Source organism: Linepithema humile, chromosome 2 (genome assembly GCF_040581485.1).
Source record: "Linepithema humile isolate Giens D197 chromosome 2, Lhum_UNIL_v1.0, whole genome shotgun sequence".
Lineage (NCBI taxonomy): Eukaryota > Metazoa > Arthropoda > Insecta > Hymenoptera > Formicidae > Linepithema > Linepithema humile.
The window spans coordinates 614,161-625,587 of record NC_090129.1 but is presented as its reverse complement, the minus strand read 5'-3'; the positions used below and the strand labels follow the sequence as shown (position 1 = coordinate 625,587).

Below are 11,427 nucleotides of genomic sequence, written 5' to 3'. Positions count from 1 at the left end.
TGATTATAGTATGAAGGTCACGCGGTTTTCTTGCGATAAACTTCGGAACGCGCAATTACAAAATAACCATGTGATTTTGGCGTAGTTTCAACGCGTAGTCAAAACGCATCAAAATTTTGCGCATACTCCTTAACGCTTTTATGATTTTGACGTTTATTGAAAATGTACAATACACAAAATTACATGAAATATTTGCGATTTTAGTGCATTCTGAAACTCATCGATGAAAAACCTGTAGTAATCTTCCGTCGATATATGTCGATGTACGCACCTGTATAAAAAAAAGGAATATTTTTAAAATTTTGTTACAATTTTTTAATTATAAAACTATTATAGCTTTGGGATGCATCAAGATGTATGTAGAACAAACATGCCTGCAAACAAATATTTGCAAACAAATTATTTCTGAATTGTCTGCTGAATAAATTGCAGTTTATTTTTTTATTAAAAAATCAACTTTTGTTTCCTGACAAAAAATCTAAAGTATATAAATCATTTTCAATAAAAATCGATCATCTAAGATCACTGCGACAGTTTGGACAGTTGTCTCTTGTCTCTTACACGAGGTGTTACGTCAAACACGATTCTAACGATTTCGACAAAATGAATTTGAGCAGAGTAGCTAATATTACCATCTTCCGCAAAGTTCGACAATTGGGTAAGTTTTATACAAGTTCTGTGGTAGTTTTGTATTTCTAGCCGCTTTGTTTTGTAAGATAGATCCGATTTTTTTATATAACCTCAAAATATGTTTACATAATCTTTTATCGAATGAAAGACATTATATAGAAAATTTTTATTGATGCAATCTTTTTCAAAATATTTTGTTAATCATTTCACATTTATTTCAGTTTTATTATATTATTGACGCAGATTGTTTTTAAAGCAGCATATAATATAATATTTAATCAACAATAAATGTATATATAAAATTATAACATGAAAAATGATTCCATTGCAGAGACATTAGTCAAACCTGGCGGTTTACTTATGCGGAGTTGTAATTCAGCACAGTTCCCCAAGTCCACTTCAAGTCTTACAAATCTAAACCGTTGTGTTCTTCCTAATACAAACAATTATGCAAAATGCCGTATTTTATCTAAGGTTAATAATAACTAAATTTTCTTCCAAGACAAGTATATAAATTTATAAGGTACATTTTATTTTGTATCCTCAGCTACCCGCACAATCAACAGTTAGCATGATTCAGTCACGTGCGGCAAGTGCTCAAGGTGATCATGTACGCTTGTGGGTAATAGAAAGGATTGTGACTGCATCTTTCCTGTCGCTAATACCCGCGGCTTTGCTCTTCGAAAGTAAATTTGTTGAAATAGTATTAGCGGCTGCTGTTGTCATGCATACACATTGGTAATCATTATTCTCTGGAAAATCATTTAATCTGAGCTTTAAATACAATTTTTATATGAATCTTGGAAAATAATGTTTAAGATAATAAGATTGATTTTATTATTCAAGGGGACTGGAAGCTATTATACTTGATTATGCACGGCCCATTGTGGTGGGCACATTAGTTCCAAAAGTGGCATTCTTATTGCTGAATCTAGTTTCCGCTGCTACCCTTGCTGGTCTGCTTGTGCTAATCTACAATGGCCCAGGACTTGCGAAAACTATTAAATATGGCTGGGAAATAGGCAAGGACAGACGCAGAACTGATTAAACGTTATCACTGCAGTAAAAACGATTGTTTGTGTGATAAAGAACTTTATATGATGATAGCCTATAAATTATTCCAGAATAAATTATTTACTATTCGACATTGCTTTTCTTTGCTACTTGTAATCTTGCAGATGTAATTTTAGCCAGTCAATAGTGTCGTAAATATTGTAAAGGATTGTAATTTAGAGTATACACACGTGTATAATATATTAAAATAAGATACAATTTATTTAATATTTGTTGATTAACAGACATATCTTTCCCATTATTGTCTCATCTATAATGATATAACAGATAGAATGTTGATAGATCAATAATTAATAATTACAGATCAATTAAGTTTTACTTTTCAGCAGTAGCGACTTTGTCTATGAAAGTCGCCAGTTTTACATCCCTTTGCGATAATCCGTTAACATCGTGAGATGACAAAGTAATGTTTACTTTGTTGTAAACGTTGAACCATTCCGGATGATGATCCATCTTTTCAGCCTGTAAGGCTACTCTTGTCATGAATCCAAAAGCCTAGACATTCAAATGTATTGTGAAAAAATCCAGTAAAAAATTATTATCAGTTTTGGATATAACATTCTTGTTTTAGATTTAGTTTTGAATTTTTTGACCAACCGACAAACTATTTAATTAGCTCCGAATTTTTAAGCAATATTATCAGCATGTTCATAATACTCACCTCGTTAAAATTTTTGAATACGTACTCCTTGTAGATCGCATCCCTGTTCGATTGGACAGTCCATCCCGTTGACAATAGGGGACTCAGTTTCTCTTCTCTTTCTTCTGGAGTAAGCTTGCTCTATATACAACAAAAATCAATACAGTTACCAGATTTCTGTGAATTATTATAATACATTTTCTTATACGATTAGAGTAAGAATCTTTAATGCCATACATTTTCGATTGAGAATTTTTTCTTAAAAATTAATTTTGGGTTTTTAATCAACCAATAAGCTATTTGAGTACTTTTGGATTTTTTAATCAAGAAGTTATGATGAATATTTAGACATTATGCGTTCTGAAAAATATATTTCCTCCAATGTTAAAAAAATATATTTAATCTGAAGTGTAAAGCGTTAATGATGTTCAATATTAATAATCAATCCAATTTATAATCAGACATATAACTTAATTTTATTTTACACAGTTTTTAATCTTTATTTGCAGCATATGGTAATGCTTTTACACACGACAATTTTACTAATACTTCAGAATACATATGCAAACAAATATGGCAAGATTCTGTAACAGGTAGCCGGCCTTCATCAGAAACGATTGATCTAATGCATGTATTTAAATCGAAATACTTGAGCTATTCGACAGAAGGTCAGAATTGATTTACTTGAGTTTTATTCGAAAATTGCAATTAAACAATGATTAATTTATATTTAATTTCTTTGAATTAAAAACCCTGTAAAATCCTAAGGAATCCGACAAAAAATACTTACCATTTTTGTTCCTTTCGAGACGACTCCAGCTACAGTTCTGCAGCTCGGCATGCACTTTCGAACGTGATCCCCTCTACTCGCTCGTCTGATCATTAAGACTATCATGTCGAAAGTTTGTTTTTCTCACGTAATTTCGAAATGCTGAACTCTTTATAGACTCATGACACCGTAATCATGTAATGCGATTAACAGCTTGTTTTCAGAATCCGTTAAAAAATTCATGCAAAAGTGTGAACTTCTAATTTTAAAAGTTCTCTAACCTCTTATTCTTCACATAAATCCTGCTGCATCTGATGTGCAACATGTGCGGCACGGTCAAAGGACATAACCGATATGACAGCTGTTACCTCAGCGTTGATAAGGATGAAAGCTAATACAGATAATTGCGAAAAAAAACACTTTTCTTATATTGCATTCTTTAGATATAGTATTCTTTAGATGCGCCAAATATTTTAGATAATGCTATAAAGTCTTCTAGATGTTAATGTAAAATATTTAGATTTTTTCTGAAAACACATTTATCATATTAATATCTGCAGCTTTAAAAAGTTATTAAAAATGTTTTCTCCAAATTCTTTAGAACATATAAAATTCACAATTTGTTTTTCCACAAAAATTCCACATTTTTTCAGAAACTATTTTTATTTGTATTTACACATTTCATAATATTAATTATTAGAATTAAGTAACTCGTCGTCATAAACTACGTTGTAAAAAATTGCTTATAAGGGCTTGGACAATGCTGCAAAAATAAATCTATAATGTCAAATATGATTTATGTCAAATATGATCTATAATGACAAATATACAGTAATATACAGCATGGGTTTATCAACCAGATTTTCCCGGTTTTTTTCCTTTTTTGATAAAAGATACCGGTGCCGGCAATGGAACTTTCAATGTAATAATCTTTTTATCATCTTTGTTAGGCACTGCTCCAATGATTTTTGCAAGATCCGTTAGTTTTTTTAAACTAATTCGTGTTTCCAGCATAACTCGAAACAACTCTAGGTCTAATATAAAATTTGATACCGTCAGTGCGAGAATTAAGCAATGTATAAGACCTTTGTCTTTCATGGTGTTTGGCCTCATTCTGTAAAAGAGATTTTTTTTTTAATTTGTTACAATTAAGTTGCATTTGATTTAAACTTACCGTCCGTTCGCACTGGAAACGCTATATGTATCAATAATGTGTTGATTGACCTCTTCGGAAACCGAGCACACAACAACGTCGCGTTTTTTCGCCTCTTTCAAGGGCATGGTGAACCATGCATTGATCATTTCAATGTAAAGCAAGAGAGCAATTTTATTCATATGGTCTGGATCTGACTGTATACTTTTCAAGGTACGTTTGAAGAATTTGGATTTTCTGTGATCAAAAAGACATGCAGTTACATAGAATCCCTATTGAAGATACCTTGTGATAAAATAAGTAAAAAGTAGAATTTTTTGTCACAAGAAACTTTTCTTACTTTAATATTTATAAATATTCTCAAAAATTGTGTAAAGCTAAAATTACTATGTAATTACAAAGATTATTTTTTAAATCATGTGTGTAAATCGTATTTCAGAAGGAATTATTTTTTCGTCTATTGCATAATGGTTTATTTGAAGCAACACTGTAGAGAATGTTTATAAAAAAAATTTAAATACCCTTCCATAGCTCCCTCAAGAACCTCCTTTGCATGTTCATATAATGTTTCTACTTTACTTTTTGGAATGATGTCATATACATTATATACATCTTTAACATTACTTGCATTTCTATTGCATGCAGGTAATATTGAATTGTGGATAATTTCGTCAGTTTGTAACTGAGTTGACAATTCTAGTCTGTCGATTTCAATATCTGTAATAAAATATAAAATTCAGTGAGTATTTCTGTAATAAATGCTGAGAAATATGAATGTATTAACTTTTAATTAATTAATTAATAATTAGTCAATAGTTAGTTTAATTTATTATTTTAAAATGTAATTACTTAATAATAATAAGAAAAAAAACTTACTTGACACCGTTTTCTCAAGTTGATCTTTAACAGAATCAACATTCACCTTCAGCTTTTCAAATTGCTCAGTTCTACGTTTGACCTTCTTTGATCCAAATTGTTTATTCAGTATTATAGTTTTTTCATATATATCATTCTTATTATCTTCAACAGAAGGTTTGTCGAGTATGGGAGTCACTTGCCATCGCTCTGCTTCAAACAATCTAATTTTGCCCGTCCTCTTATTGTGAAGTACTAGCATTGTCCGCGTCGATTCTTGTGTAGTATCTGGCCTATGACCTTTGTAAACAATATGTCCGTTTGACAAGGCCAATATAGTCTTGCCTTCTTTTTGATCATGGAATATCCCACATGACATCTCTTTAGCCTCTTCATCTTTAAGCTCACCATTTTGAAAGTTAACTGTGCAAAAAATAATTTGTGTAACATGGCATGTGTTATATGTATATAAAATAAATATTAACATATATTTAATATAAATACAATATAATATTATACATTTAATTATATTGCATGTAATATACATATAAGTAGTAAAATACACATAATAAGACAGTAATAAAGAATTATTTATCTTACCAATAATTGGTTGAATTTTGTTTGACTGTACAACGACATCTTCGATAACGGCTTTAAACGGGGACTTCATTTTTTATTCATTTATGTGTTTCACTGATATTATTTTATTAACTATATTTTCAATGTTAATACACTTTATCGTATTAAAGTATTCGTTCAAAATATTACTTTTCGCACCCCACATGTAGGTTATAATTGTACGTTAGCATTGGTTAGCATGTTAAAACACATGTGACGCTTAAGCTTGTATCGGACATTAGAGATTGAAGCTGCAATCACGCATATTGATGACAGAAATTCGACCTATCAGAACAAAGTATATGGACAAAGATTGATTTAACTCCGATTCACAACCTAAATCTCTAATGCATAGTTTGGTATGGACTTCATGCGCAGCAATGCGCAGCACCAGTACCAGCACCAGCACCGGACGCTTATAGCGTTTTCGATTATACAGGATTTGAACGACCCAGGGTTGGTTAATGACGTCATTGCAACCTCTCCACCAATGAAAGACTTGCATTTATAGTAAAATAGTGATTGATCAACCCTGGGTCGTTCAAATCCTGTATAATCGAAAACGCTATTAGTTCGTAGCATTTTCGTTATTTCAACGAGCATAAAGAAAACTTCAATAAATAAAATTAATTCAATAACATATGGAAAAGTTAATAATTGTTATATTGTTATTTCTTAATTTAGCATTGTGATTCTTTTATTGCTTAAAATTTTATCTAGAAAGATGTTATTTATTAATATAAATTTATAAATGCGATATCACCATCAATAAATAAAAAATTTTTTGTACACGTCTAAAATTAAAATAAATTCTAAATCAATAACCAATTTCTTTATTTTAGCTTAAGATTTTCAAGTCCATGACAATTCAGGATAAGTATCAGAAACAAAAATTCTAGTTAAAATATTTTACTACTTTCTATATACAATATATGTAAATTTTTTATTTTTATAAATATTTTATCTTCCTGATATACTACAATCACTATATCATTATACATCTCTTATATGTGAATAATAAAATTATTTCTCTATTATCTATTAAAACTATATCTATTATACAAATATAAAAATAATTTAAAAATATTGGAATTTTAGAAAATCACGTTTTGCAAAAATTTTATAATAGAATCAGAAAACCAGCTTTGAAATTTGAATTTATGGCATTAAATTTAATATGTTTATATCTATAATCTATACCTTTTTCATTATAAATATATATTTATACATAAAGTGCAAAGATTATATAAATATAGTACAGCAATAAAGAATAGCAACATAAAACTTAAGCATTCCATCATGGATAATTTCAAGTATAATTTAAAGGATGATGAGACATGCTGAATGATTTTATACAGATTTGAACTTGCAGGTTTCTTCAGATATGTGTTTTAGCAGCATGTTTTTCATATTATTCAACGAGTAAATCATATTTATCGATTTCTTCGAATGTACTATTAATACTTTTTACCCAATCATCCACTCTTTTTGTATGCTCTTTTTCTGTTTTTGTAAGTTTCTTTTTCTTTTTCTTTGCATGCAGTTTGTTATTTTCTTCCTCCTCTTCGTCTTCTTCACAACTCTCTTGTAAAAAGTTGAACCTTACACCACGTCTTCTCTTATATGAATGTTGAGGTGGCTGTAACATTTTAAATAAATATAATTAATGAGTTTCATTACAATACATAAATATATAATATATTTGTTAATATTACAGTAAAAAAATACCTCCACAAAATGCGAGGGTTCTAAATCCACGAATAAAGGAACATCAATTCCAATATTCGATTGCCGTTCAGTATCGGACATTACATCAAATGTATCCGAAAAGTTGACAAGATCCACAAGACTTTTATTCTTTTCCATTGAAAGTATATCAGCTTCAGCATGTGTTGTCTGTTGTTTGCCATTTTCATTAACATCTGGCTTCATCTGCTTCTCATCTTTGTTATTGTTTGTCTGTAGTAAATTCTTTATTTCTCCAAATAACATTCTGGCAGGCACTGGTTTTACAACAGGATTGTTTACATATGTAGTCTGAACATTCTCTGAAATCTGATTCATTGGAAGTTTCTTTTTTAGAAGTATATGTTTCTTATAAATACCAATCGCTTTCTTTTTTCTTTCTTTGCGATTTATACATTTATTTTCTTTATTTATATCCACATTTTCTTTATCTATCTCCACATTTTCTTTCTTCATCTCTGCATTTCCTTTATTTTTTTCCATTTTTTGCTTATGCACTTTGAAATTTGTATTTGGTGTACTTTGCAAAAAATGTTTAGTTCCAGAAAACATTGACACTGTTGCAGGACACCAGGGACTTTCAGTATTCAAGGTGTTTGATGTTTTCAAGATAGGAGACAGAGATTTTGTCAATAATGAATAATTCAATGTGTTTGTAGATTCTTTCATCGGCGTCTTATTGTTAGATATATTTTTTGGCCGAAAGGGCCGCAAGTCCTCAATATTTCTAGGTGATTTAGTAATTATGATATTATCTGCATTCTCGATAGAGATAATTCTTGGCTTGCTTGCGTCTTGATTTGCGACTGTTCTGTCAGCTAAAGTTGTATCTTCTGTAGTTTGAATATTTGTATCCTTTTTGATGGTTTCCATCTCCATAATATCTTCATTTACCCATTCTTCTGCTATTTGACTAGCTATATTTAATCCTGACGTTTCCATCAACTTCACGCCATCTTCTTTTATTGATTTTTTAGCTGTCTGAATATCTGTATTTATTTTTAGTGTTTCAGCTTTAGATATAGAGATATCTTCCTCCACTGATTCTTCTAGTTTCTGAATAACCATATCTGTTTTAGGCTTCTCCATAATACTTTTCTTTGTTGATTTCATAATTACTGATTCTGCAGGTTCTGAAGAATTACTTCGAGCAGGAAGTTTTGTATCAAGCTCAGGAGGTTTACTTGTTTTATTAGTCATTGGTTTCGATTGTATAACTTTCTTACGTACAGATTTCTTAACTTTGCCTTTTGCTTTGTTAACATTCCTTTTCCTCTTCCTCTTCTTAGCAATTTTCTCTTCTGTGTTATCACTATCAAATGTAAAGTCATATACATCATCATTCTTCTCTTTCAAAGATTTCTCAAAAGACTTTATTGTTTCGTACACAGGTACTTTTTTATTATCAGTCAAATTTAACTTCTCTAATATTACCATACTGTTTTGTTGCTTTGATGGAATATGTAATTGCAGCAACTTGGAATCCTCACAATAATTTCTTTTATTTTTACGAGGACGTAAGCGTTTTGATAACGACTGGCTACTATTTTGAGGTGCATCTTTCACTGACACACGCAATTTTTTGTTTCTCGCACTAATATTAACTTTTTGCACACTTTTATTGATACTAATAGCTTTCCCAGATCTGAGTTTTCTTTCTGATATAGCCTTCGCAATCGGTTCACGGGAAGCTAGCCGAGAAGAACGCTTGGGTATTCCAGCTGTAGCCATAATTGCTTCTGAATCTGGAAATATATTTTACATGAAATATTATTTTATATCGCAAACACTGATAAAAAATACACTAATATAATTAATCGGAAATATCAATAATACTATATATATAAAAATTCAATTATATACCTCAAATAAAACACAGATTACAACGCAATTTCATGCAAAGATGTTACAACGCAAATTTGTGTACAAGACAGATAACGTCGATGTCATGATAGCCAACTTTACATTTAAATATGGTTGTTCTGAAATTCACTGCAAATACTGAAAATCTATAGTTTACGTCACGTATATTGTAGATTTTCAGTACTGACAGTGAATTTCGGAACGCAGCCCATGTTGTCCACCATGAGAAGGTGTGCCACTTTATAATGCTACCTCAATAAATTCTCCAGAATCACTATCGATGAAACAATAGATTTCCTTCATATTAGAAGGAGAAAGATAAACTCTGAACTGCAGCCAGTTCAGCTATAAAGAACAGACCTGATTATCATGAAGGATATACCGTTGAACATTGCACACAACACACTGCATTTTGCTCTGATCGTATGAACAGTTTGCGGTTATGATATTCTTGTAAATTCAGAAAATTTTTGTATATAATCTGTAAAAATGACTGATGAAAAATCCGTAGTGCAAGAATTTAAATTAGATGCGGATTGCGAATTAAGATTCGAAGTAGAGAGCAAGAATGAGAAAGTTACATTAGAGGTAATAGAGTGTAATTTCTATTGAAACTGAAATATATTTATCAATTAATCTAAATTGTTATATAATTGCAGTTAAAAAGTGGTTTGGCAGAAGTTTTTGGGACGGAATTGGTGAAAGGCAAAAAGTACGAGTTCACTGCTGGTGCAAAAGTCGCAATTTATACATGGCAAGGCTGCACCGTTGAGTTAGTCGGCAAGACAGATGTCAGCTATGTGGCAAAGGAGACGCCTATGGGTCTCTACTTGAATTGTCACGCAGCGATGGAACGGATGAGAGAAACCGCTGAGAAGGACGACACAAGGGGTCCGATAACAATGGTTGTGGGTCCTTGCGACGTTGGAAAATCAACACTTTGTAGAATACTGTTGAATTATGCTGTTAGAATGGGCAGAAGACCGATTTTTGTCGACCTAGACGTCGGTCAGGGACACATAGCGATTCCAGGTACAGTTGGTGCTCTGCTAGTGGAACGACCATCAAATGTAGTAGAGGGATTTAGTCAGCAAGCCCCACTGGTCTTCCACTTTGGACACAAAATGCCACAGGCCAATGTAGCATTGTATAATTTACTTGTGACACGCTTGGCGGAGGTATGCTCAGATAGATTGCAGGCCAACAAGAAAGCCAAAGCATCAGGCATCGTCATAAATACGTGTGGTTGGGTCAAAGGAGACGGCTACAAGCTTCTTACGCATGCTGCACAGGCATTTGAAGTAGATGCAATTTTAGTGTTGGATCAAGAGCGGCTTTACAACGAACTGGTAAGAGACATGCCAGATTTTGTGAAGGTTGTGTTCCTGCCAAAGAGCGGAGGCGTTGTCGAAAGAAGTCAGGCGCAAAGAACTGAAGCTAGGGATCAAGGCGTAAGAGAGTATTTTTATGGTTCCCGAACACCGTTGTATCCACACAGTTTTGAGGTGAAGTGGAGTGAAGCGAGATTATACAAAATCGGGGCGCCTGTTCTACCGGCATCGTGTATGCCATTGGGTATGAAGGCGGAGGATAATTTGACAAAATTGGTGGCTGTCACCCCGGGACCCAGTCTGCTGCATCACTTACTGTCTGTTTCTTTTGCCGACTCTCCTGAAGATGACGTTGTGCAGACCAATGTAGCTGGATTTGTTTGCGTGTTAGTATATAATTCATATATTTGTTATTGTTATACTATTTAATAATTATATATTCATGTTACATTGTTGTAAATTTGCAGAACCAATGTGGATGTTGAGAGGCAAACATTCACAGTACTCAGCCCGCAACCTAGGCCACTGCCAAATACAGTACTATTATTATCAGATATACAATTTATGGATAGTCATTAAAAATATAAATCACCATAAATGTATGTAAATAGAGTAAAATTTTTTGATATAAAATGACATGTAACATTTTGCAAATATATTTATGTAATCATTAAAAGAAATATATGGTTATTTGTAAAGAGAGAAAATTGAATTGTTTTGCTTGTATGCAAATCTTGCACAATTTTTT

At 31.8% G+C, this 11,427-nt stretch overlaps 5 protein-coding genes across 5 annotated transcripts; 2 read left to right on the top strand and 3 right to left on the bottom strand.

Annotated features, from left to right (window-relative positions):
• The first annotated feature begins 329 nt into the window (after positions 1-329).
• SdhD (succinate dehydrogenase, subunit D) lies at positions 330-1,906 on the top strand. Its single transcript, XM_012376158.2, has 4 exons — positions 330-658; positions 962-1,104; positions 1,178-1,368; positions 1,477-1,906. Exons 1-4 carry the CDS (start codon positions 604-606, stop codon positions 1,676-1,678), a joined length of 591 nt encoding a protein of 196 aa, XP_012231581.1. The 5' UTR covers positions 330-603; the 3' UTR covers positions 1,679-1,906.
• Pcd (pterin-4a-carbinolamine dehydratase) lies at positions 1,880-3,503 on the bottom strand. Its single transcript, XM_067348746.1, has 3 exons — positions 3,135-3,503; positions 2,366-2,485; positions 1,880-2,199 (listed from the first exon to the last, which is right to left on the bottom strand). Exons 1-3 carry the CDS (start codon positions 3,237-3,239, stop codon positions 2,020-2,022), a joined length of 405 nt encoding a protein of 134 aa, XP_067204847.1. The 5' UTR covers positions 3,240-3,503; the 3' UTR covers positions 1,880-2,019.
• A 390-nt stretch (positions 3,504-3,893) lies between these two features.
• Positions 3,894-5,966, bottom strand: Polr1E (RNA polymerase I subunit E). The gene is made up of 5 exons (XM_012376159.2): positions 5,722-5,966; positions 5,143-5,544; positions 4,788-4,983; positions 4,288-4,503; positions 3,894-4,227 (listed from the first exon to the last, which is right to left on the bottom strand). Exons 1-5 carry the CDS (start codon positions 5,789-5,791, stop codon positions 3,966-3,968), a joined length of 1,146 nt encoding a protein of 381 aa, XP_012231582.2. The 5' UTR covers positions 5,792-5,966; the 3' UTR covers positions 3,894-3,965.
• A 590-nt stretch (positions 5,967-6,556) lies between these two features.
• On the bottom strand, positions 6,557-9,472 carry dmt (dalmatian). The gene is made up of 3 exons (XM_012376049.2): positions 9,349-9,472; positions 7,468-9,230; positions 6,557-7,378 (listed from the first exon to the last, which is right to left on the bottom strand). Exons 2-3 carry the CDS (start codon positions 9,214-9,216, stop codon positions 7,151-7,153), a joined length of 1,977 nt encoding a protein of 658 aa, XP_012231472.1. The 5' UTR covers positions 9,217-9,230; positions 9,349-9,472; the 3' UTR covers positions 6,557-7,150.
• A 222-nt stretch (positions 9,473-9,694) lies between these two features.
• cbc (crowded by cid) lies at positions 9,695-11,386 on the top strand. Its single transcript, XM_012376060.2, has 3 exons — positions 9,695-9,936; positions 10,008-11,065; positions 11,147-11,386. The coding sequence occupies exons 1-3, from the start codon at positions 9,838-9,840 to the stop codon at positions 11,256-11,258; spliced, it is 1,269 nt and encodes a 422-aa protein (XP_012231483.1). The 5' UTR covers positions 9,695-9,837; the 3' UTR covers positions 11,259-11,386.
• The last annotated feature ends 41 nt before the right edge of the window (positions 11,387-11,427 follow it).